The 24,902-nt window shown below is 42.0% G+C and overlaps 1 protein-coding gene across 1 annotated transcript in view; it reads left to right on the top strand.

Annotated features, from left to right (window-relative positions):
- The window catches only part of LOC122558947 (protein shisa-5-like), a 74,524-nt gene that overhangs the window by 3,346 nt on the left and 46,276 nt on the right, over positions 1–24,902 (top strand). Inside the window, exon 2 of the mRNA XM_043707920.1 lies at positions 16,212–16,266. Within this exon, the coding sequence (XP_043563855.1) occupies positions 16,212–16,266 (55 nt within the window). The remainder of the gene's footprint in view (positions 1–16,211; positions 16,267–24,902) is intronic.

Here is a 24,902-nt window from a genome sequence, read left to right as displayed (position 1 = left end):
TTTGAAAGTTGCCACTCAGGTGGATAGAGCTTGTAAGAAGGCCTATGGTGTATTAGCCTTCATTAACAGAGGGATTGAATTCAAGAATCGTGAGGTGATGTTGCAGCTGTATAGGACCTTGGTAAGGCCACATTTGGAGTACTGTGTGCAGTTCTGCAGTTTAGGAAAGATGTGGAAGCTTTGGAGAGGGTGCAGAGGAGATTTACCAGGATGTTGCCTGGAATGGAGAATAGGTCGTACGAGGATAGGTTGAGAGTGCTAGGCCTTTTCTCATTGGAACGGCGAAGGATGAGGGGTGACTTGATAGAGGTTTATAAGATGATCAGGGGAATAGATAGAGCAGACAGTCAGAGACTTTTTCCCCGGGTACAACAGAGTGTTACAAGGGGACATTAAATTTAAGGTGAAGGGTGGAAGGTATAGTGGGGATGTCAGGGATAGGTTCTTTACCCAGAGAGTGGTGGGGGCCTGTGGGAGTGGCAGAGTCAGAATCATTGGTGACCTTTAAGCAGCAATTGGATAGGTACATGGATGGGTGCTTAAGCTAGGACAAATGTTCGGCACAACATCGTGGGCCGAAGGGCCTGTTCTGTGCTGTATTGTTCTATGTTCTATGTTCCAATGATGTTGTGGTAGATGAATGTATTCAACTATAAACCTTTGACCTACTTATTTTCTATGTCAAGTTTCTGACTTGCCAGTTTTCTGTTTATTTCTTCCTGATCGGAAATACACTTTTCTATTTTGCCATTATTATGCACAGAACAATGTAACCTACATAAAATGAGAAAATAATGTGCAGTCTTCCATGCAACATTTGAAGTCCCCTATATTCAGTCTATCTTACGAACTTCAATTGGATGGGCATCTTGTATAATTGTGAAAATGAACTTTCTGCCAGTGGGGCTTGAGGTTAAATATTATGTGTTATCATAATATCATTTTCTTCTTGTCACTGCAAGATTTGATATGAAAGGAACTTTAGTCGCTATGAGTTTACAGCTTACTCAAAGTTTGGTACAACATTAGGACTGCAGAATGGAATAGCATTTCATTTTGGCAAAACAGTGTGTTTCCCCTGTAGCTGGCCACTCTGACCTCATAAGCATCCTCTATTTCCTTCACCCCTCAGTGGTGACCATGCCTTCAGGTGAGCAAGTCCTTAGCCCTGGAAGTATCAGCATAAATCTGTTTCTCAAACACTCTGTTCATCTGTTTTGTTCTGAATGCTACATTGATTCAGATGCAGTGTATTTAGTTGTATCACTTTTACCCTGTTTGTAAAATCAATTCTTATCTGAAGGTTGACAGATTCATACTCTTCATAACTTTCTGTTACAGTTTATTTCTCATGTTAATTCCTTTCCCTTTGGTCTTGACTCTACACTTTGATTCCTCACATCTCCCCAAATTTAATCCGTTGCCTCCTCTCTATTTTCCAAGTTATGCAGTTTGCAAGAACAGTGGCCTTACTATGGTTCAGGCAGAGGCTGAACTGGTGCCTGTGCCCCACGAACCAGAACCCATTTCTCTCACACCAGTCATTGAACTACGCATTCCTCTCCCTAAACTAATTTTCCTATTCCAATTTGCATATGGCTCAGGTAAAAAGCAGCAATTATGACATTTTGAGATTCTGCTTACTTTGGCCCCTAGCTCCTTGTACTGACTCTGCAGAACCTATGTCATCAGTACCTACATGAACCACAACATCTGGCCCGTCCTCAACCCACTACAGGTTCCTCGGCAGATGACCCGAGCCCTGGCTCTGGGCAGGCCACGCAGCCTTCAGGACTCATGTTCTTTGCTGCAGAGAACAGTGTCAAACCTCCTCACTATACACATCCCTAAGACCACTAATTCCTCCTTACTCTTTCCTATTTGAGTGACTCCTTTTGCTATAATGCAGTCGTCTGTTATGTCATCCCCACCTTGCAGTCCTCTCACTCAGACAATCTGAAAGAATATTCAGCTTATTGGACAATTTTAAAGGCTGAGGCTCCTACCTTCTGAATCTGCTTATCTGCCTCATTTGTCATACTCCCCCATGCGTGAACACTGACCAAATCAAATCCAACTCTGAGATGTGGTTGCCTCCTGGAATAAAGAATCCAGGGTCCCTTTCAACCTCTCTGAGGGAGTTGGGCTTGGGAATCCCTCTTTCAAAGGTATTTACTGCCTCATTGAGGGACCTGGAATTGGGAGTTCAGTTCCATGCTGAGAGTGTCTTTCCCTAAATTTTCCTTCTGTACCTCTCCCATGAAACATCCTGCCTTCCTTCACCTGTGGCCTAGGGGTTTTGGTAACCACTACCAACAGTAGTCACCTCTCCTAGATTAGTCAGGACACTATTTTAAAATACAACAGACGCTGTCTGACCTGCTCACTGGATACGTTCTGCAAGGAATTATGAAATTGATGTTTAAACAAATTGCAAAGGAACTGACTTGTATTAAGAAAGTTGAAACGGACAATACGGAACAGACCTCTCATCTGTAGAAATGGCCAGACACACAGAAAGTCTACTGAAAATCATTATGCAGAGTCGAGGCTGAACCCCCCTGTCTGTTTCAATGACATCTGTACAGTTTATAGAATGAGAGATCAAAGCTCCCATGTTCATGTAGATTGCCTTAACTGTGTGCCAATAGCCAATTGTCACAAGATCTGGGAAGAGCTTGCATTATAAGCTTATCTTTAGCAACAGCAAGATGGCCTGTATGATGAAATGGATCGCAGTTTCCTGTTAACAGTTTTTGACCCAATCTCTGTCACAAGTTGGAATACATCCCAGAAAAGGACAGCTTTCAATTTAAAAGAGACTGTCTCCTTAATAACCCCAATTTAAAGAGCTGCAATCCCATGACCACTAAAGGAACATGTAATTCTTATACAAATGGATTTTTAACTTTTTTTTTCAACTCCATTCCTCCATTCTCCAACCTGTTCTGTGTTGCATGCTAATGTGTCACAAGATTCAGTATGGGTTTCACCTTTTGATAATGTTTGTACTTTTAACAGAGTGAGGGTTTTAATTTTTTACTTGCTCACTTGAATACTGAATTTGAAAAAGTACATGTTGTTTTAAAAAATCAACTCTGTTACATCAAACTCAAGTGAAAAAGAAGAATTTATTCTCCCTACTGGACTTTGGTTGTCACAGCGTTGTTTATCCACCACAACATTCGTTTCAATGCTTCAGCAGTTTCCTCATTTTGAAGCTTCTGTCCATATAGCTGTGTGAGGCAGTAGCAGACAATTATCACTCTGGATACCCTGGCTTTTACATACTACCACCCAAGATCTGCCCAGACACTTGAACTGCATCTCCAACATCTGATGGTATGTTTTGTTGGTCATGTGAGTTGTACCATTTCTAGCTGTCTGTGATAGAGATCCTTGCAGGATTCATCAGCCACATCTTCAGGGAGCAATAACACAATTGAAACGAATGTTGTGGGTGGCATGGTGGCACAGTGGTTAGCACTGCTGCCTCACAGCGCCAGAGACCCGGGTTCAATTCCTGCCTCAGGCGACTGTCTGTGTGGAGTTTGCACATTCTCCTCGTGTCTGCGTGGGTTTCCTCCGGGTGCTCCGGTTTCCTCCCACAGTCCAAAAATGTGCAGGTCAGGTGAATTGGCCATGCTAAATTGCCCGTAGTGTTAGGTATGGGGTAAATGTAGGGGTATGGGTGGGTTACGCTTCGGCGGGTCGGTGTGGACTTGTTGGGCCGAAGGGCCTGTTTCCACACTGTAAGTAATCTAATCTAATAAAAAAAGTCTGCAGGGCACTATCCTGAAACTCAGCTCGACATTGAATACCTAGGAGCTTTAATTGGGATAGAATTTACACATCATGATAGCTTTGAGAACTTTGCACCACACATTTCATAACCTTTGAGATAAAAACAATGACTGCAGATGCTGGAAACCAGATTCTGGATTAGAGTGGTGCCGGAAAAGCACAACAGTTCAGGCAGCATCCGAGGAGGAGGAAAATCGATGTTTTGGGCAAAAACCCTTCATCAGGAATACAGGCAGAGTGCCTGAAGGGTGGAGAGATAAGTGAGAGGAGGGTGAGGGTGGGGAGAAAGTAGCATAGAGTACAATAGGTGAGTGGGGGGTGGGAATGAAGGTAATAGGTCAGGAAGGAGGGTGGAGTGGATAGGTGGAAAAGAAGATAGGCAGGTAAGACAAGTCATGGGGACAGTGCTGAGCTGGAAGTTTGGAACTGGGGTGAGGTGGGGGAAGGGGAAATGAGGAAATTGGTGAAGCCCTGGGGTTGAAGTGTTCTGAGGCGGAAGATGAGGCGTTCTTCCTCTAGGCATCGGGTGGTGAGGGAGCAGCGGTGAAGGAGGCCCAGGACCTGCATGTCCTCGGCTGAGGGGGAGTTGAAATGTTGGGCCACAGGGCGGTGGGGTTGATTGGTGTGGGTGTCCCAGAGATCTTCTCTAAAGCGCTCTGCTAGGAGGCATCCAGTCTCCCCGGTGTAGAGGAGACCACATCGGGAGCAACGGATACAAGGTAAAACTTTGATGGATGTGGAAGGCTCCTTTGGGGCGTTGGATGGAGGTGAGGAAGGAGGTGTGGGCACAGGTTTTGTAATTCCTGTGGTGGCAGGGGAAGGTGCCAGGACGGGAGGGTGAGTTGTTGGGGGGCGTGAACCTGACCATGTAGTCACGGAGGGAACGGTCTTTGAGGAAGGCAGAAAGGGGTGGGGAGGGAAATATATCCCTGGTGGTGGGGTCCGTTTGGAGGTGGCAGAAATGTCATTGGATGATTTGGTTTATGCGAAGGTTGGTAAGGTGGAAGGTGAGCACCGGGGGGGTTCTGTCCTTGTTATGGTTGGAGGGGTGGGATCTAAGGGCAGAGGTGCAGGATGTAGACGAGATGTGTTGGAGGGCATCTTTAACCACATGGGAAGGGAAATCCAGAATATCATAATCTTTTGCTGATTACAGAAATCTGATTATTGGTGGAGTGGAATCTCTCTCAATTAATAACTCTAGGCTGATCTGGAACTACGTCTGTGTCTCACAATGATGACTCCTTGGACTTGTGGGAATCTAGTCAGAGTGGCAAAGCCGAGCCCATAGGAGTTCTGATTCAGCTGAGAATGTTTGGGAGCTATATTTTAATTTTGATCATAATTAAAGTAGTGACATGATTTGAGGGAAGGGCTGGACTGACAACCCAACATTCCAGGGTAAAAAATCTTTAGGTGAGACAGAAGAGGGTATAAAAAGGGTAGTGGTGTAGCAGTAATGATTAAGGAGTAAATTACTGCAATAAGGAGAGATGATACCTTGGAAGGATCCTCAAACAAAACCTCGTGGGTAGAACTTAGAAATGTTAAGGGAGCAACTGCTTGACTGGGAGTGTATTATTGGCCCCCAAAGAGTCAGTGGGAAATGGAGGAGTAAATGTATAGACAGTTCACAGAAGTGTGTAAGTGTAATAATTGGCTAATTACACTAAGGAATTTCAATTTTCACAACTTAAATTGTGATAGTTGTAGTGTTAAGAATTTAGAGGGAACAGATTTCTTGAAATGTATTCAGGAGAGTGTTTTGTATCAATAGAAGGCCCAACGAGGGAAAGCGCAGTGCTGGATCTGGTCCTGGGGAAAGAAGCCGGACAAGTGTTCAATGTGGCAGTGGGGGAGCATTTTGCAGATTGTTACCACAAAAACTGCATGGTTCTAATTTGTGTCTCAAGTAAAAAGATGGTCTGCAAAATATGACTTTGGAGTGAAGAAAGGCTGATTTTATTAAAGCAGCATGAGCCAACAGTTGACTAGCAATAGCTCCTTGTGGGTAAGTCTACAGCAGAGCAAGGGGGGGGCGTTCAGAAAGGAGCTGGGGAGAGCACAGGTCTAACATGTACCCATCAGAGGCAAATGTAGGAGCAATAAGTTCAGAGAACCCTAGACATCAATGACAATTCAGGACTAGCTGAAGAAGAGGAAGGCTCTTAGCAAGTCCAAAGAGAGCAATTCCGCTGCAGCCCTAGAGGAATATAGAGAGTGCAGGAAGGCACTTAAGAAAGCAATTAGAAAGGGGGCATGAAGAAAGTACTTACAAACTGGATTGGGGAGAATCCTAAGATATTTATAAATACATTAAAGGGAAGTGTTAACTAGGGAAAGAGTAAGGCCCATGAGGGACCAAGGGGGCAAACTGTCTGTGAAACCACGAGAGATTAGAGGCATGTTGAATGAGTATTTCCTTTCAGTCTTCATTCTGGAAAAGGAGAAGATAGGTATAGAATTTAGGACAAGGGATTGTGAGGAATTTGCACAGTTTGACATAGAAAATGGGGAGGTATTTGAGGCTTTGTGAGGCTTAAAAGCAGACAAGTCCCCGGCCCAGATGCATCCCAGGCTGCTTTGGGAGGCGAGACAGGAAATTGCAGGAGCTCTGACATGTTTTTTTACTTCCCCTCTGGCCACAGGGAAGGTGCTAGAGGACTGGAGGACAGCTAATGTAGTTTCACTTTCTATGAGGGGTGGTAGAGATAACCAGGAATTTATAGACCAGTGAGTCTCAAATTAGTGGTAGGGAAACTATTGGAGCTATTCTGAAGGAATGAATTAATACCCACTTGGAAAGGCTTGGGTTAATTAGGGATAGTCAACACAGTTTTGTCAGAGGGGAGTCATGTCTAACAAACGATTTTTTGAAAATGTGATGAAGTGGGTGAATGAGGGAAGTTCAGTTGATGTGGTTTATGCAAATTTTAACAAAGGTTCTGCATGGGAGACTGTTGAAAAGGTTAAAGAACATGGAATTGAGGGAAATGTGGTAAAATGGATCAGAAACTGGCTTCATAATAGGCCACAAAGGGTAGTGGTAGAAGGCTATTTAATGACTGGAGGCCTTTGTCCAGCTGTGTACCTCAATGAACAGTACTGGAACCCTAATTGTTTATGATAATAAATTTATATTGTTGAAAATGTAGGAGCAATATCAAGCAAATTTGCAGATGACACTAAGATTGATAGCATGGTTAATAGCAAAGAAATGGTTGTAGGTTACAGGAAGACATAAATGGGTTGGTCAGATGGGTAGACCAGTGGCAGTTGGTATTTAACTCTAAGTGCAAGGTGATGCACTTTGGAAGAAGAAACAAGAAGAGGGAATATTTACTGAATGGCAGGACACTGGGTAGCTTAGAGAAACAGAGGGATCTTGGGGTAATTCCTCACAGATTTCTGAAGTCGGCAGAGCGTGTGAGTAGGAGAAACTGACCAGATACTGGAAAGTCAGAGTCAAAACGTGTGGTGCTGGAAAACCACTGTATGTCAGGCAGCATCAAAGGAGCAGGAGAGTCAACATTTCAGGCATAAGCCCTTCATCAAAGCATGTGAGTAGGATATTTAAGAAGGCATATGGGACACTTGCTTTCAACAGTCGTGGCATAGAGTATAAGAGCATGGAGGTAATTAGATTAGATTAGATTCCCTACAGTGTGGAAACAGGCCCTTCGGCCCAACAAGTCCACACCGACCCTCCAAAGAGCAACCCGTGGCGGCACGGTGGCACAGTGGTTAGCGCTGCTGCCTCATAGCACGAGGGTCCCATGTTCAATTCCAGCCTTGGGCAACTGTCTGTGTGGAGTTTGCACATTCTCCTCGTGTCTGCGTGGGTTTCCTCTGGGTGCTCTGGTTTCTTCCCACAATCCAAAGATGTGCAGGTCAGGTGAATTGGCCATTCTAAATTGCCCGTAGTGTTAGGTGCATTAGTCAGAGGGAAAATGGGTCTGGGCGGGTTACTCTTCGGAGGGTCGATGTGGACTGGTTGGGCCAAAGGGCCTGTTTCCACGCTGTAGGGAATGTAATAAAACCCACCCAGACCCATTCCACTACATTCACCCATGACTAATGCACCTAACACTACGGGCAATTTACCATGGCCAGTTCACCAAACATGCACGTCTTTGGACTGTGGGAGGAAACCGGAGCACCCAGAGGAAGCCCATGCATGTTGAAGTTGTACAGAGTGTTGGTCAGACCACAACTGAAGTACTGTGTGCAGTACTGGCTTAATAATAGGATGTCTGCTGCAGTTCTGGTCACCTTACTAAAGGAAGGATGTGATCATACTAGATGGGGTATGGAGGAGGTTCACCACAATGTTTTCTGGGATGGTGAAATTGAGATCTAAGGAGAAACTAGATAGGCTTGGATTGTTTTCTTTAGAGCAATGATGACTGTGCGAAGATGTGATTGAGGTGAATAAAATTGAGAGAGATATGGACAGGGTGAATAGAGAGCAGCTGCTCCCCTTGGTTGAGGGGTAAATCATGAGAGGGCATAATTTTAGGGTAGGGGGCCAGAGATTTATAGGGGATTTGGAGAAAAGACGTTTTCACTCAGCGGGTGGTGGGATTCTGGAATGCACTACCTGGGGAGGTGGTGGAACCTGGAAATCTTACAACCTTTAAAAGATATTTGGATGGATACTTCAAATATCATAACATTCAAGTATATGGGATTAACAAAATAATTGGGATTTGCCCATTTTAGTGGTAGTTCGGTCGGTGCAGACTCAATGGGCCTAAGGGTTTTTTCTGTGTTGTATGAATCTAGGAGTCTATATGTTTAAAATTAAATTATCTAATAGCGTAAAAAATAATTCCTAGAACTCCAAAATCTTCCAAGTGTCCATTTTAAAAAGAAAGCTTGGTTTGGTGTATTATCAGATTACTATGGATTTCAGTAAGACATTTCATAAGGTTCCCCACGTAAGCCATCGCACAAAATACAGAGGCATGGGATTGAGGGTGATTTAGCAGTTTGGATCAGAAGTTGGTTAGTTAAAAGAAGACAGAGGGTGGTGGTTGATAGGAAATGTTCATCCTGGAGTTCAGCTACAAGTGGTGTACAGCAAGGATCTATTTTGAGGCCACTGCTGTGACCTGGATGAGGGCATAGAAGGATGGATTAGTACGTTTACGATTACAGTAAGGTTGATGGAGTTGTGGATAGTGCTGAAGGATGTTGCAGGTTTCAGAGGGACATAGATAAATGGAGTTAAATGCGGAAAAGTGTGAGGTGGTTCCCTTTGGAAGAAGCAAAAGAATAAAGAGTGCTGGGCTAATGGTGAGATTTGTGGTCACGTAGATGAGCAAAGAGATCTTGGTATCCGTGTACATAGATCCCTAAAAGTTGCCACCGAGATTGATAAGGTTATTAAGAAGGCATACGATGTGTTAGCTTTTATTGGAAGAGGGATTGAGTTTCGGAGCCACAAGGTCATTCTGCAGCTGTACAAAACTCTCTGGTGCGGCTGCACTTGGAGTATTTATACAGTCCTGCTCACCGCATTATAAGAAAGATATGGAAGCTTTGGAAAGGGTGCAGAGGAGATTTACTAGCATTTTGCCTGGTATGGGGGGAAGGTCGTATGAGGAAAGGCTGAGGGACTTGAGGCTGTTTTCATTAGAAGAAGGTTGAGAGGTGACTAATTGAGACATATAAGATAATCAGAGGATTAAGTAGGGTAGACAGTGAGAGCCTTGCTCCTCAGGTGGTGATGGTTAGCACGAGGAGACATAGCTTTAAATTGAGGGGTGATAAATATAGGACAGATGTCAGAGGTAGTTTCTTTGGGGGTAACTTTGGAGTTCGTTTTCAGATGTTTCGTCACGATACTAGTTAACATCATTAGTGAGCCTCCGGTGAAGCACTGGAATTTCTTTACTCGGAGAGTAGTAGGGGTGTGGAACGCAACAGTACTGCCTGCAACAGTAATAGATTCACCAACTTTAAGGGCATTTAAATAGTCATTGGATAAACATATGGATGAAATTGGAATAGTGTACCTTCAGATTGGTTCCACAGGTTCATGCAACATCGAGGGCCGAAGGGCCTGTACTGCACTGTTATGTTCTATTACAGAACCAGAATTCCATGTTATTGCACCTCTGATACCTTGATAAGATGCAATTGTAGGTTAGAAAGGGACAACAATGTCATCTTCCAGAATCTCTCGTCTATACTTACCCTCTACTTGTGGGAGCAGTTATCAATTAAAAATACTGAACAAAATTAATAGCATGCTCAATTAGGCCCATGGAAGTCCTTGCCATTTTAAAACACAATCAATCCATAATATCCTGGGTGGTAGGTGAAGGAATTGGGGAAATTCCAGGATTGGAAAAGGAAGAGAAGGGAGACTGACTTAACATGTAAGAAAGATGTTTTCTACTTCACCCCACCCCCACCATGCCATTTATGAGTGAATAAAATTTTATGATTTTAATGTGACATATTGGAAACCTTCTTAAATTTGTATTTACCATTTTATATTTCGATTCTTTAATTACGATTATTGAATCTGAGTTCTGATTCTGCAGCTTGCAAAATACAGGAAGTGGGTTGATTCAAAATTACTTTCAGAATTTCATTAGCCAAAAAATTGCCTGCAATTGTAGGTTAGAAAAGGGACAACAATGTCATCTTCCTGCATGGACTGATGTAAAACCCTGCAATTGAATTTGGATGGAGATGTCATGGAGTGTAATAAAGACTTGTCCTGGAATGAACTATACTGCCAGATGCACAATTTCATCCTTTAATAACTTGCTGTTAGATTGTTCTCCCATCTTCTAGGTGTTGACTCCACTTCACAATAGCACTTCGGGGAAAGCCTAGCTCTTCACAGGTTCAATCATCTCTTATCCCCAATCTGACATTTTGGAGCGCATTCAATACAAATACCTAACTAAACAAACCTAGCGTTACTATTGTATTATTAAACTTGATGTTAATCTATCTTTTAATCCAACATTTGTAATAGGAGCTGAGATTAATATGGTGACGTTATCGCAGATTTCAACATTTTCAGTAATTCCTGTGGAGTGGATCTTTTGACCAAATGTGATTAATCTGGCTCTGATCTCATTAGACATGAAGGCTTATATTAAAGAACACTCTGTATTTGAAATCCTGGATAGTTTTGTTCTTTTTTTCTCTATTTGCACTTCTCTGCTGTATTCCAACGCTAGTGGGTTGGCCACATAAGAAGCCCCTAACCCCTGTCCATCGTAATGAATGTTCACAATATATTGTTGCTATTTGAGAACTTGGGTTGTAAAGTGAAGGAAAAATAGATTTTAGTTTTCAGTTTTGTGGAAGTCTGACTTGTTTATCTTACAGGTGAAAAAGTAATTTTGAACAGTGAGTTAATTAATAAGTGAGTTGAGTTATAGACTCTTAGAGATATACAGCACGGAATCAGACCAGTTAGTCCAACTTGTCCATGCCGATCAGGTATCCTAAATAAATCTAGTCCCATTTACCAGTGTTTGGTCCCTTTTAAACCCTCCCTATTCATGTACCCATGTTGTAATTGTATCAGCCTCCACCACTTCCCCTGGCAGCTCATTCCATAACCTCATCATCCTCTGCGTGGAAAAAATGCCCCTTAGGTTCCTTTTAAGTCTTTCCCCCTCACCTTAAACCTATGCCCTCTAATTTTGGACTCTCCCACCCCAGAGAAAAGACCTTGTCTATTTACCCTAACCATGCCCCTCATGATTTTATAAACCTCTATAAGGTCACCCCTCAGTCTCTGAGGTTCCAGAGAAAATAGCCCCAGCCTATTCAGTCGCTCCAAATAGTTGAAGCCCTCCAACACTGGCAGCATACTCATAAATCTTTTTTGAACCCTTTCAAGTTTCACTGCATCCTCCCTATAGCTGGGAGACCTGAATTGAACACAATACTCCAAAAGTGATCGAACAAATGTCTTGTACAGTTGCAACATGAACTCTCAACTCCTATACACAATGCACTGACTAATAAAGGAAAGCATACCAAATGCCACCTTCACTACCCTATCTCCCTGTGACTCCACTTTCAAGAAGCTACAAACCTGCACGTGAAGGTCTGTTTGTTCAGCATTACTCTCCAGGACCTTACCATTAAGTGTGTAAATCCTGTCCTGATTTGCCTTTCTAAATGCAGCACCTCACATTGATCTAAAATAAACTCTATCTGCCACTCCTCAGCCCATTGGCCATTTGATCAAGATCCCATCGTACTTTGAGGTAACCTCACTTTGTGTTAACGACAGCTCCAATTTTCTGCATCTACAAACTTACTAACCTATGTTCACATCTAAATCATTTATATCAATGACAAAAAGCAATACACCCAACACTGATGCTTGTGGCACGCCGCTGGTCACAGGCCTACAGTCTGAAAAGCAACCCCCCACAACCGCTCTCTATCTTCTGTCTTCGAGCCAGTTCTGAATGCAAGTAGCTAGGTTTCCCTGTATTCCATTTTAGCAACTTCCTTCAGTATCTTGGGAAAATTCATTGACTGATAAAAATAGGATTGAGCGAATACACTGAAATCTGCCAAAAGAAAACCAATTACAGTTGTGCCAACTGAGCAACAAGCTCTTGTGTAGAGATAGAGGTGACGTTTCACTGAGGGTTCAGCTCTGTAACACTATTGCTGGAATAAAAGGGTTGAATCTCTTTTTTCAGATGTTTACAGTGAGATTTTACCAGCTGAGCTTGTATAATGTAATATAGTTTCTGTTCTATCTTTTGTATAATAAACTTTTGTGTCCTTTTGTTAAAAGTATATCAAGAGCCTCTTGGTGAATATGTTCCGTGACTGACTTTCATGGTAAACAAAACATTTATTCGGCTTGCGGCTTACCAAGTTAGGTTTCAGTCTGGAGTTAGTCTGGTTCGGTATTACCATCAGCTGGGATCATAACACCTTCAACGGTGAATGAAAATTGATGGATAATCCCGAGTCCATGAGTTTTGATCTTACATCTATGGTCTACCAATACACAAAAATGCTCAATAAGAAGTATTTTATTATTCAAAGGCAGATCTCACCGGCAGATCAGGCTTCCACCATGTGTAAGGCAAGGAGACAGTCCTGAAATCCACCGCATCTGTCCCTACTTTTTCTATGCCTCTATCAATCAAGGAAAGTATTTCATATGCCGCCTTTACAACCTTCTCTACACGCACTGCTACATTTAGGGACCTGGGCATGCCAAGATCTCTCACTTCATCTACCCCTCTCCGAATACTTGATTGATCCATAGTAAATTCTGAGGACGTTTTGACAGGATAGATATGAAAAAGGATGTTTCCTATCCTGGGGGAATCTAGAACTAGGAGTAAAAAAGAAACAGAAATTGCTAGAAAAACTCAGCATCTATGGACAGAAATCAGAGTTAACATTTCTCAGAACTGTGATGGGATGGTGGGTGAAGACAAGAGAGACCCGAATGGTGTTGCGGGAGGGAAGAGAGGGGTGAGGGCCGAAATGCAGAAGGTGCGTCGGACTCATCTGAGGACATTGAAGAAGAAGTTGGACATTTTGGAGCCTCTCTTGTCAAAGTTAGAACGAGGAGTCAATGTTCAAAAGCTGGGATATCACCCATTTAAAATAGAGATAAGGAGAAAATGTTACTTTGAGGGTCATGTGTCATTGGAACTCTCTCTTCCATAAGAAGAGGGGGAACAACCCTTTTCAAAGCTTTTAAGGCAGAGGTAATAGATGCTTTATAAGCAAGGGAGTGAAAGACATCCAGGGTAGGAGGGATGAGGTTTGAAATTCCTATTGTTGCGCAAAAAGCTTAAGAGTTCCCAAAGTGTAACTATCTTTGAGAATATTGGACCCAAACAAATGTAAACATGTTTGCATCTACTTAATACTAAACTTCTGGAACATTCTTGGGAGGGGGATGGTGGTAGTATGTGTAGCCGAGAAAAGGATGGGAAACAAAAGCAAACTTGAAATGGCAAAATCCATCTGAATAAAGAATTTCATATATTAATAATGAAACTCTCAAAAAGCCACCAGCATTTAAGCATTTATTTGAAACATTACGATAAAATAAGATCATGGCTTTGCCACCGGGCAGGTTAAATCTTGCAAAAATTCTCCAAGCTGTCTGGAAAAATTGTAAATGATGAAAACCATGCTGAACAAGCATGGCTGTGTCTGCACATGTGCTTATCCTGTCATTGAGCAGCTATGATTTTGTATGCTTGATCAGATGCATTGAAATTTGTTCCCATAAAGATTTGGATCTCACCTTGTTCGAGAGGCGTTGGGCTTAATTTTATCAGAAATTGGGTATCTTAGACAGGTTTCATGGAGGGTTTCTTGGTGGTTTCCTCATATTTCGGATCTAAATTCACCTCATTAGCTACATACCACATCCCCAGACTGCCCTGCTCATCAGATGGAGCTTGATCTCCCTTTCGTTTTGGCTGGAGTCACTCTCCACTGTCTGAACATCCTGACACCATTTTTAAAAGGCCCTTGTGCACCCAGTCACCCACTGTCATTCCAGAGCTGCCCTGCACAATTAGTGAGATCTGCCCTGGACATGGCGGTTACAGGAAAACTGGAAGCCTGCTTTGGGAACAGAGCTATGAAGGTTGTCAGGGCCCATTGCCTTCGCATTATCCACTTCCTTCAGTTGTTGATATTAAGCAAAGTAAATTGAATTGGCTGAAGATGGGCACCTGTGATGCTGGGAAAAGGCTGAGATGGATTGCCAGTTCAGCATTTCTGACTGAAGATGTTTGCAAAAGTTAATTGGATTTGGCTGACACCATCTCTTTTAAGTATTTCAGGGAGAAAAGGAGTGGTTAGGATAACGATAGAAGGTTCTTGGAGAAGCTCTGGCAGCATCTGCAGACTGAGAAACAGTGTTAATGTTTTAAGTCCAATGTGAGCTGTCTTTGAAAAGGAGTTGAAGATGTAATGGTAGTTTGCAATAACTTAAGTAGATGTGAGCCCAATCAATACAAACTATTCCAGCTCTGCTACTGAGTCAATTGACATTTCTGTGTTCTATATAATAAACCTCTTCAGACATGTTATGACACAGCTCTAAAGCAAGTGCAGTTTGAACCTGGGCCTCCTTATTCAGAGATATGGATACTACTACTGCACCACAAGATGCCTTTTCAATCTGCTGTTTTAGTCTGGGCTGGAGTGGAGCTGTTACAATAGACTATGATATCAAGGGGCTAGGGAGGTAGAACTATCCGGTAGGTTGGGGAGGTGACGGGCCCATTGTATTGTTGCTGAACTGTTAATCCAGATGTGATCCAGATAATATCCTGGGGGCCAGATTCAAATTCTGCTACAGAAGATAGCGGAATTAAAAATCAATAAAAATCTGGAAATAAAAGTCTGATGATAACCATGAATCCATTATTGATTGTCAGAAAAACCCGTTTGGTTCACTAATGTCTTTTTTAAAGGAAGGAAACTTTCATCCTTATCTGGTCTGGCCCTTTTGTGACTCCAGACCTCCCACAACATTTGGCTAACTATGGGCAATAAGTGCTGACCAAGCTAGAGATGCCCATCTGCTGTGGATGAATTTTAAAAAAGGGTTTCTTCCACTGACGCACTACAAATGTGTAACGTGGGAGAATAAAATTGGCTTATTCTGTGATTTCCCCATTACGTTCTGGTCATTGTTTGGATGCTGATTTGCATGAAATAAGGTGTCTACTTCATGTAGAGGCTTTCAGGACCTTATGACTTCTCAAGGTGTTTTACAGTCAAAGAAATATAGTTACTGCAGGGGACAATTCATGTACAGCAAAGTCCCACACATAGTAATGAAGCTTCTCATACTCGTAGCACTGAATGCCTGTAAGAATCATGACCTTTAGGAGGTAAGGAATAGAACACAATCAAAACGAGGATTAGTGTTAGAGAGGAGTCAACTGCTCAAACTTCCAACTCAGTCAGTTATTGAGTTAGGGCAAATTCTGAATTTAACCAGGTTAGCATTAGTTCACAGTTTGTACATTACCCTTAGTGCTGAAACTTTGCGTAACTGGATAACTGCGCACTAAAACATGTGTCCCTGTATTCTGTTTAGAGAGAGCAAGTTCAGAGTTGAGCAAAGTACTTGGCATTACGAATGAGAATAAATTAAGTCACCAGATCTAACAGCTTAGACTTCTACTGTGTGAAACTGAACTGGCTGTGGGGATAATCATGATTTGAAGTCTTTTGAATTGTTGAAATTGAAACAAACTTTAACTTGCAGTTTAATTGCAGATTGATAGGTTTCTACTTTTTTATCTTATAAAATGAAAATTTCACTTGCCTGTAACATTTTGATAGCTACACTTTTTCCCACTTTCAGAAATCTCCATTTTGATCTAGATTTTTGTCTATTTGTCATCCCCCAGTTTCGGCAGGCACTTGTGATGACGATGATTCGCCATTCTGTCGCCACCAAAACCAGTAAGTATTTCCATTTAATTTTAATAATTGTAAGGCAGAATTTGATTTTTTTTTTCATTCTGGGCATTTGCTTTAGAAAGAGTTATCCAAATTAACCAGCATTTAATCGTTGAGCTTGTAGTTTTGGTTTGCTGGTCACTGTTGAATGTGTTATTAGTCGCCAATGGTTAAGTAGCATGGCTTCAGTTTACTGGTTTACTTAATAGCTCAGACTACAGCTTACATTTACAGATAACTAGGTATGCAACCTGATTCTGACATTCTTCTGCTGGACTACACATGGCAGCTGGTCACATTTTTATACTGGTACTTGGCTGGTCAGTGCATCCTAAAGCAATACCCTCTCCTAAAACATACAGTTTCAAAGCAATAATACAGTGTCAAACCTGTGGTCTGAGTGGCAACAGGAGTGAGTAGAGTCAGAGAGTGGGAGGAGTAGTGCGACAATGAAGTGAGGTTGAGAAGTGAAATTCCCAACAAAATTTAGGAAACTGTCACTTGTTCTCCATTACAATCTTGTAAGAAAATTGCTGGAATCTGGATGTCACTTTGAGAATCTGATTTCATAATAAATTTGCCTTAAGGGAGGAATTCAAGCCCAAGGTGATGCAAGACCATGAGAACGTTAAAAAAAAATAGGAATAGCAGTAGGCCGTTCAGTGCCTTGAGCCTGCTCTGCTAATCAGTAGGATTGTGGCTGATCTGATATTCTTCACTTCCACTTTCTTGCCCTTTTTCCCCATAATCCTGGTCTTTCCTACTGATCAAGAATCTCTCTATCTCAGCCTTAAATATACACAAGGAGTCTGCCCGACAAGTCTGTATCACAAGGAGTTCGAAGATTCTCAACCCTTTTGAGGGAAAGAATTCCTTCTCCTCTCAATTTTAAATGGGCGCATCTTTGTTTTGAGACTATACCCCCTGGTGCTAGACTCTGCCGTGAGGGGAAAAATAGCTTCTCAGCCTTTGCCCTCTCATGTCCCTTAAGATATGCAGTCATTTGTAACTGGAAATCAGTTTAACGAGTCATAAATACCCTTTAACCATTCAATAAGATCATAAGTAGCTCAAGTTGGCAAATTTCCTGATTCAGCTGAACCACCTTGATTCAAAGAGGCCTGTTGGATCCAATTTATCTCTGTGGAGGTGGGTGCAACACAGAACTAGGTCCTTCAACCCCAGAACTGGAACAGAGGCAGCCTGGGGATGGGTAAACATTGAGGAGGACTGGTTAGAAGGTCACATCCAATCATCTTATGTTTGGAGACTGAAGTGGTTAGTTGGAGATGATCAAGGAGAAATGTGTGTGCAGTTATGAAGGTAAAGAATGTCCCATGCTTCCTGAGTACCATAACCAACACACAATCGAGCATTATGTTCTACCCCAACAATATCATAACAATGTGTGGAGTTTCATTGATAGTTTTGTACAGTGGAACTGAAATGATGTTATTCAAAATCGCTTACATTTTCAGGCCATTGCAACAGAGATCATTCTAGTAATCTGATCTGGAATCAAATCCAGATTCTAGAAGCCAAATGCCCAATGCAGTGAATGTCTTTTTTGCAATGCCTTACTATGATCGTTACATCAACAGGGTATGATTGGCTTTTTGGTGATGTGAAATCTGCAATGAAGGTTGATGCCAGAATTAGTCATTAAACCTACTGGTCGAAGATGAAAGGAATGATGAGTTGTCTGGCTTCACTTCCTGGGAAAAATTACTGCTTGCCCTCACAAAGTTACTCTGAGCTTCCAAGCTGGTACAGTGTTGACAGTCGAGTAAACATCATTTATGATTTTAGCAGTGAATTTTGAATGCTGTCAAGCAATTGATTTAATAGGATGTTTGGACAAGTCATTTTTTTTCTTGAGGTGTGGCTTTGATTTAACTGGTGCTTTAGAATCTGTTTTACAAAATGCTGTTTACAGAATGGTGCATCTGTGCATTCTTACAAAACAAATGTCACAAAGCTGGTCCTTTTTTCCTAAAAAGCTATTCCTTTTCTCAAAAGTGTGGGAAATCATGTCTCATGAATTTGATTGAGTTTTTGGAAGAAGTAACAAAAGGGATTGATGAGGGCAGAGCGGTGGATGTGATCTATATGGACATCAGTAAGGCGTTCGACAAGGTTCCCCATGAGAAAATGTTTAGCAAGGTTAGATCTCATGGAATGCAGAGAGAACTGGCCATTTGGATACAGACTGGCTCAAAGGTAGAAGACAGAGGGTGGTGTGGAGGGTGGATTTTCAGTCTGTGTGAAAACATCGCCTCTTAGGTCTCTTTTATATTTTTCCCCTCTCACCCTAAACCTATGCCCTCTAGTTCTGGACTCCTCGAACCCAGGGAAAAGACATTGTCTATTTACTCTATCCATGCCCCTCAGCCTCCGAAGCTCCAGGGAAAACAGCCCCAGCCTGTTCAGCATCTCCCTATAGCTCAAATCCTCCAACCCTGACAATATCCTTGTAAATCCTTCTCTGAACCCTTTAAAGTTTCACAACATATTTCCAATAGGAAGGAGACCAGAATTGCACACAGTATTCCAACAGTGGCCTAACCAATGTCCTGTACAGCCGCAACTGACCTCCCAACCCCTGTACTCAATACTCTGACCAATAAAAGAAAGCATACCAAATGCCTTCTTCACTATCCTAGCTACCTGTGACTCCACTTTCAAGGAGCTATGAACCTGCACTCCAAGGTCTCTTTGTTCAGCAACACTCCCTCAGACCTTACCATTAAGTGTACAAGTCCTGCTAAAATTTGCTTTCCCAAAATGCAGCACCTCACATTTATCTAAATTAAACTCCATCTGCCACTTGTCAGCTCATTGGCTCATCTGGTCAAGATCCTGTTGTAATCTGAGGTATCCCTCTTCACTGTCCACTACACCTCCAATTTTGGTGTCATCTGCAAACTTACTAACTGTACCTCTTATGGGTCAACAGTTCCTGGCTCCGAGGTGGCTATTTTGGTACAGAGATGAAAAAGCATTTTGAGAGGCCTTTTATTTATATGTAAACAGATGAGACTTCTGGCCAAAGTGATCATGTTTTAGAAGTGACCTGTATTATGAAAGGGAAGCAGTCAGCTCTCTAGCTGAGCAGTTCAGTCCAGGCCTACTTAAGAGTTCAGCTGTGTGGAAACAGGCTACTGGACTCTCTCCTCTTCTGCTCTTCTAACTTCAACCTGTAAGCACTTGTTTCATTTTTACTGTGTTTCAGGGGTTTACTTATTGGGTATATTCAGAACAGCTTAATTAAGCCTAGGTTAGATAGACTGAGTTCTGTAGGGGTTCTTTATTCTGTTGTTTGTGTTTCATTGTGTAATTTTGTGAATAAATTTTTGTCTGTAGTCAACCTAGCTAACTTACTCCAGGTCATTTTCACTCTGCATTTACCAAAACAAATTGCAAAGTTATGGTCTGGGCTGCCTGCTTAAGAATGTTTTGAGTGGTCTGACCTGGTCCATACCAAAACCTAAAAATGGCAACAAATAGCAGGTTTCATAATATTTTCAAATACTTTCAAAATGAAATATGAATGTGTTTTTTTCACAAGAATGACTCATAAAGATGCTCTAACTGTTCTCCTTTGCTTTGCAATTGAATGAATTGAGTCTGGTAGCTTTGATCCTCCCCACTGTTACAAACAGATTTGGGAAAAAGACCTCAATATTGTGGACAATAGCCACCAAACAGTACCGAAAGCTTTGCAGCATGCTCTGCAGGGAATCTGTGCAAATTGGACAACAGTTTGTGTCTCAGATTAAAGTAGCCTTCTTAAGGCGTGCAGAGGCTAAAACAGGAAGGGTAAGTTAAAACATCAATTCAGTCTAAAATCCTAGACAGAAAGTGAAATAAAGAGTAGGAAAGAAAGGTGGCATTGAGAGAGAGAAAGAAAAGTAGAATTAGAAGAGACAAACCATTCCAATAGTTATGTTAGAACTCCAACAATAAATACCATCTGAAGTCATGGGGATTTGACTTTAGGTATAAGCAGTTTTTAATGCTTGAAAGAACATTTGATCACCGGTCCTTATGTCAGTTCCTAATTTAATTCGTGTTTTTGGAATAGAATTGTGATGTTTCCTTTTATGTGCAGAGCAAAAGGGGAATATGCTCTCTATGATCCAATTTTTTATGTTCGCCTTGAGAAATTCCATGCATACTAAATTAGCCTTCTAAGGGAGCAACTGAGAGTTGAGCAAGGGCTAATGTATAAACATTGAAGAACAGTGTGTACAGGAAGGGCCCAGCATTCCTCTCCTAAAACGTTGAGGAAGTATGAAGGTTTTCCCACTGTTTGCATTGTCATTTTAAATTAACAGGCTTGCTGATGCCATTTCAGCCCCTTGTTCATTGTAGTCAGTAACTATTGTAAATCTAACCTATACCCACCTTCTACAAACAAGTTAAGAAATTATCATAATCAAAATGACATTTACCTTCATAATCCGGTCAGGATAGGGAAATCGCTGGATAATTAATTTGTATAACAGCCATCATTATGGCTTGTGCATTCATACTAATTAATTCAGTGCATATTGAATATTCTTAATGTAGTTTAAACATGTTTGTTGGGAAGTGAATATTCATCTAGGCTTTTAACTTTGCAGTAATAAGTATTTTGTACTAGTTGTTCTTCAAAAGCTTCTTTCATATTCCCTTGTGTAGGGAGAGTGTGTTAACCATTACACAGTCTGTTATTCGGTCATTTGCAAATTGTAGCCAGCCTTCGCAGACTGTAACCTGGTCTATTCACTTGTGTAGATTTAGTGATATTGTGACAGTGGAGACTTGATTGCAGTGTGTTTGTGTGATAAAGTTATACTGTTGCTGCCACTCACATGTTTGCTAGTCTCAGGACTCCATCAGCAGTCAGAAAGACCCAGTTCATATGAGACCAGTGGATCAAGAACGAGATGCCAGTAACCAATGGGAAAACAGCTTCAAGCTAATGCTTTGTTCTGGAATAGGAACAGATCTGTATTTAGTTTTGAGCTTGTAGCTAATTTTTTGGCTGAAATCTTACAGCGGTTTGGGTGACACGTTTAATGGTGTGATTTTTGACAAAATTTGTTTTATTTATTATGAGAGAAGGGTGTCGCTGGCTAGGCTAGCATTTATTGACCCTCTCATATTGCCCAGAGAGCCGTTTAGAGTCAACCATGTTGCTGTGGCTCTGGAGCCACATGTAGGCCAGACCAAGTAAGGATGGCAGTTTTCTTCCATAAAGGATATTAGTGAACCAGATGGGTTTTTCTGGCAATCAGCAATTGATTCATGGTCATCATTGGACTCCTAATTCCAGATTTTTATTGAATTCAAATTCCAGCATCTGCCATGGCAGAACCCAGATTGTCAGAACCTGGCTGTCTGGATTAACCGCTCAGCGATGATACTAGCCAGCCATCACCATCTCATATGAAGAATCAGACGGGAAGTCAATTTCACGATCACCTTGCTGCACCTTTTATGCTTTTGCCGGGTGACATGGCAAATGCGAGTTACCTATTAATGAGATTATAATTGGGCAAACATCTTATTAATGGGACAACTCACCTCATTAATATCCAGCTTAATCGGTATGTGAAACATGGAGAAATCTCAATATGGCAAAACACCTGGTGACTTCAGCTCACTGCTGCCTCTGAAGGACCTCAATGTTGGACACTGGGCACCCATGTTTCAGGGCATTGGATTACAGTTTTGTTGGGCACTTCATGTGCTTCAAATAGAAGAATTGAAAAAGAAAAGAAAGCTAGTGCCAAGTTCTGACATCAAAGCAGTGAAATGCTTAACACTAACACAGTTGGAGAATGATTTATTGGAGACTAATAACAGACAGCAAGAGTGCAGGAGGGTTTGAAAGAGGAAAGCTGCAGTGCAAGAAGCCAAGCAAAGTGGGCACAGCAGGAAGCTGTAAAATACCAACAAACAGGCAGAAGGGTGATTTGAACTGAAACATAAGCTGCAGCTTCATGACAGAGTTTGAGGGGACTTTGCCAGGCCAAAGACTGACCGCAATCTGCAGCTTTAGATCTGAAGAAAATGGTTCCATTGCAAAAATGTCCTTTGTTCATTTTTTAAAAAAACTCCTGTTTTTGCAGTAGCAGGAAGAGTGGTGAGAGTGAGGACCAAGGGGCTGCCAGGAAGGTAAACTCCTCCTCAAGTCCCACAGTCGCTGCTTCCTGGAGTTTTATTCTTTTCTAAGGACTTGAGGGCCTTGGTCAGCTCATCCAGAGATGAACCTTCCAGCCTCTCCCATGTGCTGTCATATCGGACTTTCGAACAGAAGAAAAGCCACATCTTTCTGTCACGCATGTGATACCATGAAAAGTTTTTTTTATATAAAAGCAAAACTAGAGTTGTAACTGTTTATATGCTGTGACTAACAGACCCACACAGGTTTCTTGTAAGTGTTAAAATGAAAGTATATAGTATTTATGCATTCGCGAGTTTGGAGAAGATTTGTAGCTCAGGTTGAGGTTCTGGGTGTACATTTGCTCGCTGAGCTGGAAGGTTCATTTTCAGATGTTTCATCACCATACTAGGTAACATCATCTGTGAGCCTCTGGTGACTCACTGATTTATGCATTTAACACTCAGTATGTAAAAATGATTTAGAAAAAGACTCCAACCCTCACTCAGTTATGCTTTCAAGAGGTTCACATACAGCACATGCGGATGCAAGTTACAATGTGGTAGGGCAAGTTAGGTTGTTTGTGAGCCAGAAAAGAGAGTCAGTCATATACTGATCCTGTAGTCTGATGACTTGGATGGTTACAGGCAGCACTTAAAAATCTTTCTTGATTCTACATCAAGATGATTTAAAATGTTGACCGATTAATCTCTTGTCCTTTGCTGACCCCACCACCAAGAATATCTTTCCCTCCCCTCTCCATCTTCCGCAAGGACCACTCCCTTTGTCACTCATTGGTTCGTGCCACTTTCCCCACCAACCCCCACAAAACCCCACCCCCAGCACCTTTCCATGCAACCGGAAAAGATGCAAAACCTGCAGGACACCATGCCCCTTATCTCCATCCAGGGCCCAAATAGTCCTTCCAGGTGAGACAGAGGGTCACCTGCCTCTCCTCCAACCTAATTTACTGTATCCAGTGCTCCCGACTTGGCCTTCTCTACATCGGGGAGACCAAATGTAAACTCGGCTCATTTCACTGAGCGCCTCAGCCAGGCTGACTTGACCTACTAGTTACTGCCCATTTTAATTATTCTTCCCAATCCCTTTCTGACATGACAATCCTTAGCCTCCTCCATTGCCACAGTGAATCGAACCGCAAATTGGAGGAACACCACCTCATCTTCCACCTGGGCAGCTTACAGCCCGGAGGACTCAACATTGAGTTCTTCAATTTCAAATAACCCCCCCCCACTTCCTCTGATCGAACCTTTCTTCCAATTACCAACCGGATTCATTCCTCCTGTCGACCAACCAGATTGTACCCTCTATCTGGTGTTCGCCTCTCCCAACCTCACCACCTCCCGCAAACCTGCCCCCTCCCTTTATCTGCAACTTCCTTTCCACCCACCCGCAGCCTTGAAGAAGGGTTACACTCGAAACGTTGACTTCTCCATCTCTCTATGCTGCCGGGTTTGCTGTTTTCTTCCAGTCTCCTCCTTCTCTACCTTTGTTTCCAGCAAGTGCAGTATTTTGGCTCTGAATTCGGCAGTTGTTTGATTTACAGTGAAGATGTTGCCTATATGTCAGAATACAGGCAGGGAATACAATTACAGAATGGCTGGAAACAAGGGAATGAGATCATGAGTCTTCTTGCTGTTCTTCTCATGGTCCTCCTGACCCTGGAAAAGCAGTCCCTTCAAATACAAAGTGTTTTCTTGCTGTCACATGACCTCTCTCCACAAACTGGCTGTTTACCAAATATAGTCACCGTTACCTGGAAACCCAGTTATTGCAGGGCTGTTGTTTAAAGGGTTTTGGATTACATGGCCAGTGGAATCCCCTTCTCAGCCAGGCTCAATTGTCCAAAGTGCATTTCATGGCTTGGTCTGCATCCACCTGAATAAACAGATTATCTCTGGATGATTGTGAATAGTTCAGGGAATGGCCAATTTGTACTCATTTAAACTGATTGGTGTCAGCATACTTTCAGCCAGTCTGGTTCCTTTCTGATGGCTCTGTAATTTATAAAGTGAAGTTATATAAACGTTATGGCTGTCTTAAGAGCTGCTGTTTAAGTTTCCTATGATGCTGTTGTCAGACCTTTCAGACTTATCCCAGGGTTTCAACCCAGTAGTCAATAGTCATTTCTGAAATAATAACTGGTTCCATAACTTAACCTGAGGTGTTAAATTCAATAATAAAAGCCAATTGTTAATCATCTTTAGTTTTGATCTAATATGTCAGAATTGTTAATGATTGATACAGTCATTGATATATAAAGGCATTATGTTTATAAAAGAATGATATATTGTTCTCTTATTTGAAAAATGTTTGAAGCTGTATAGTTATGCTCATCAGTTCATCAGGATGCCACAGTACTCACTGCACTGCACGCTGTACTAAACAAAAAAAGTATAATTCTTGAAGCATGTAGTGAGATCTGAGAATGTTTGCTGTCAGCTGCAATATCTCTGTCAAACAGTGT

The sequence above is a fragment of the Chiloscyllium plagiosum genome, chromosome 18, assembly GCF_004010195.1.
Source record: "Chiloscyllium plagiosum isolate BGI_BamShark_2017 chromosome 18, ASM401019v2, whole genome shotgun sequence".
In the NCBI taxonomy this organism is placed as follows: Eukaryota; Metazoa; Chordata; class Chondrichthyes; order Orectolobiformes; family Hemiscylliidae; genus Chiloscyllium; species Chiloscyllium plagiosum.
This window is presented reverse-complemented; position numbering and strand designations above follow the sequence as displayed.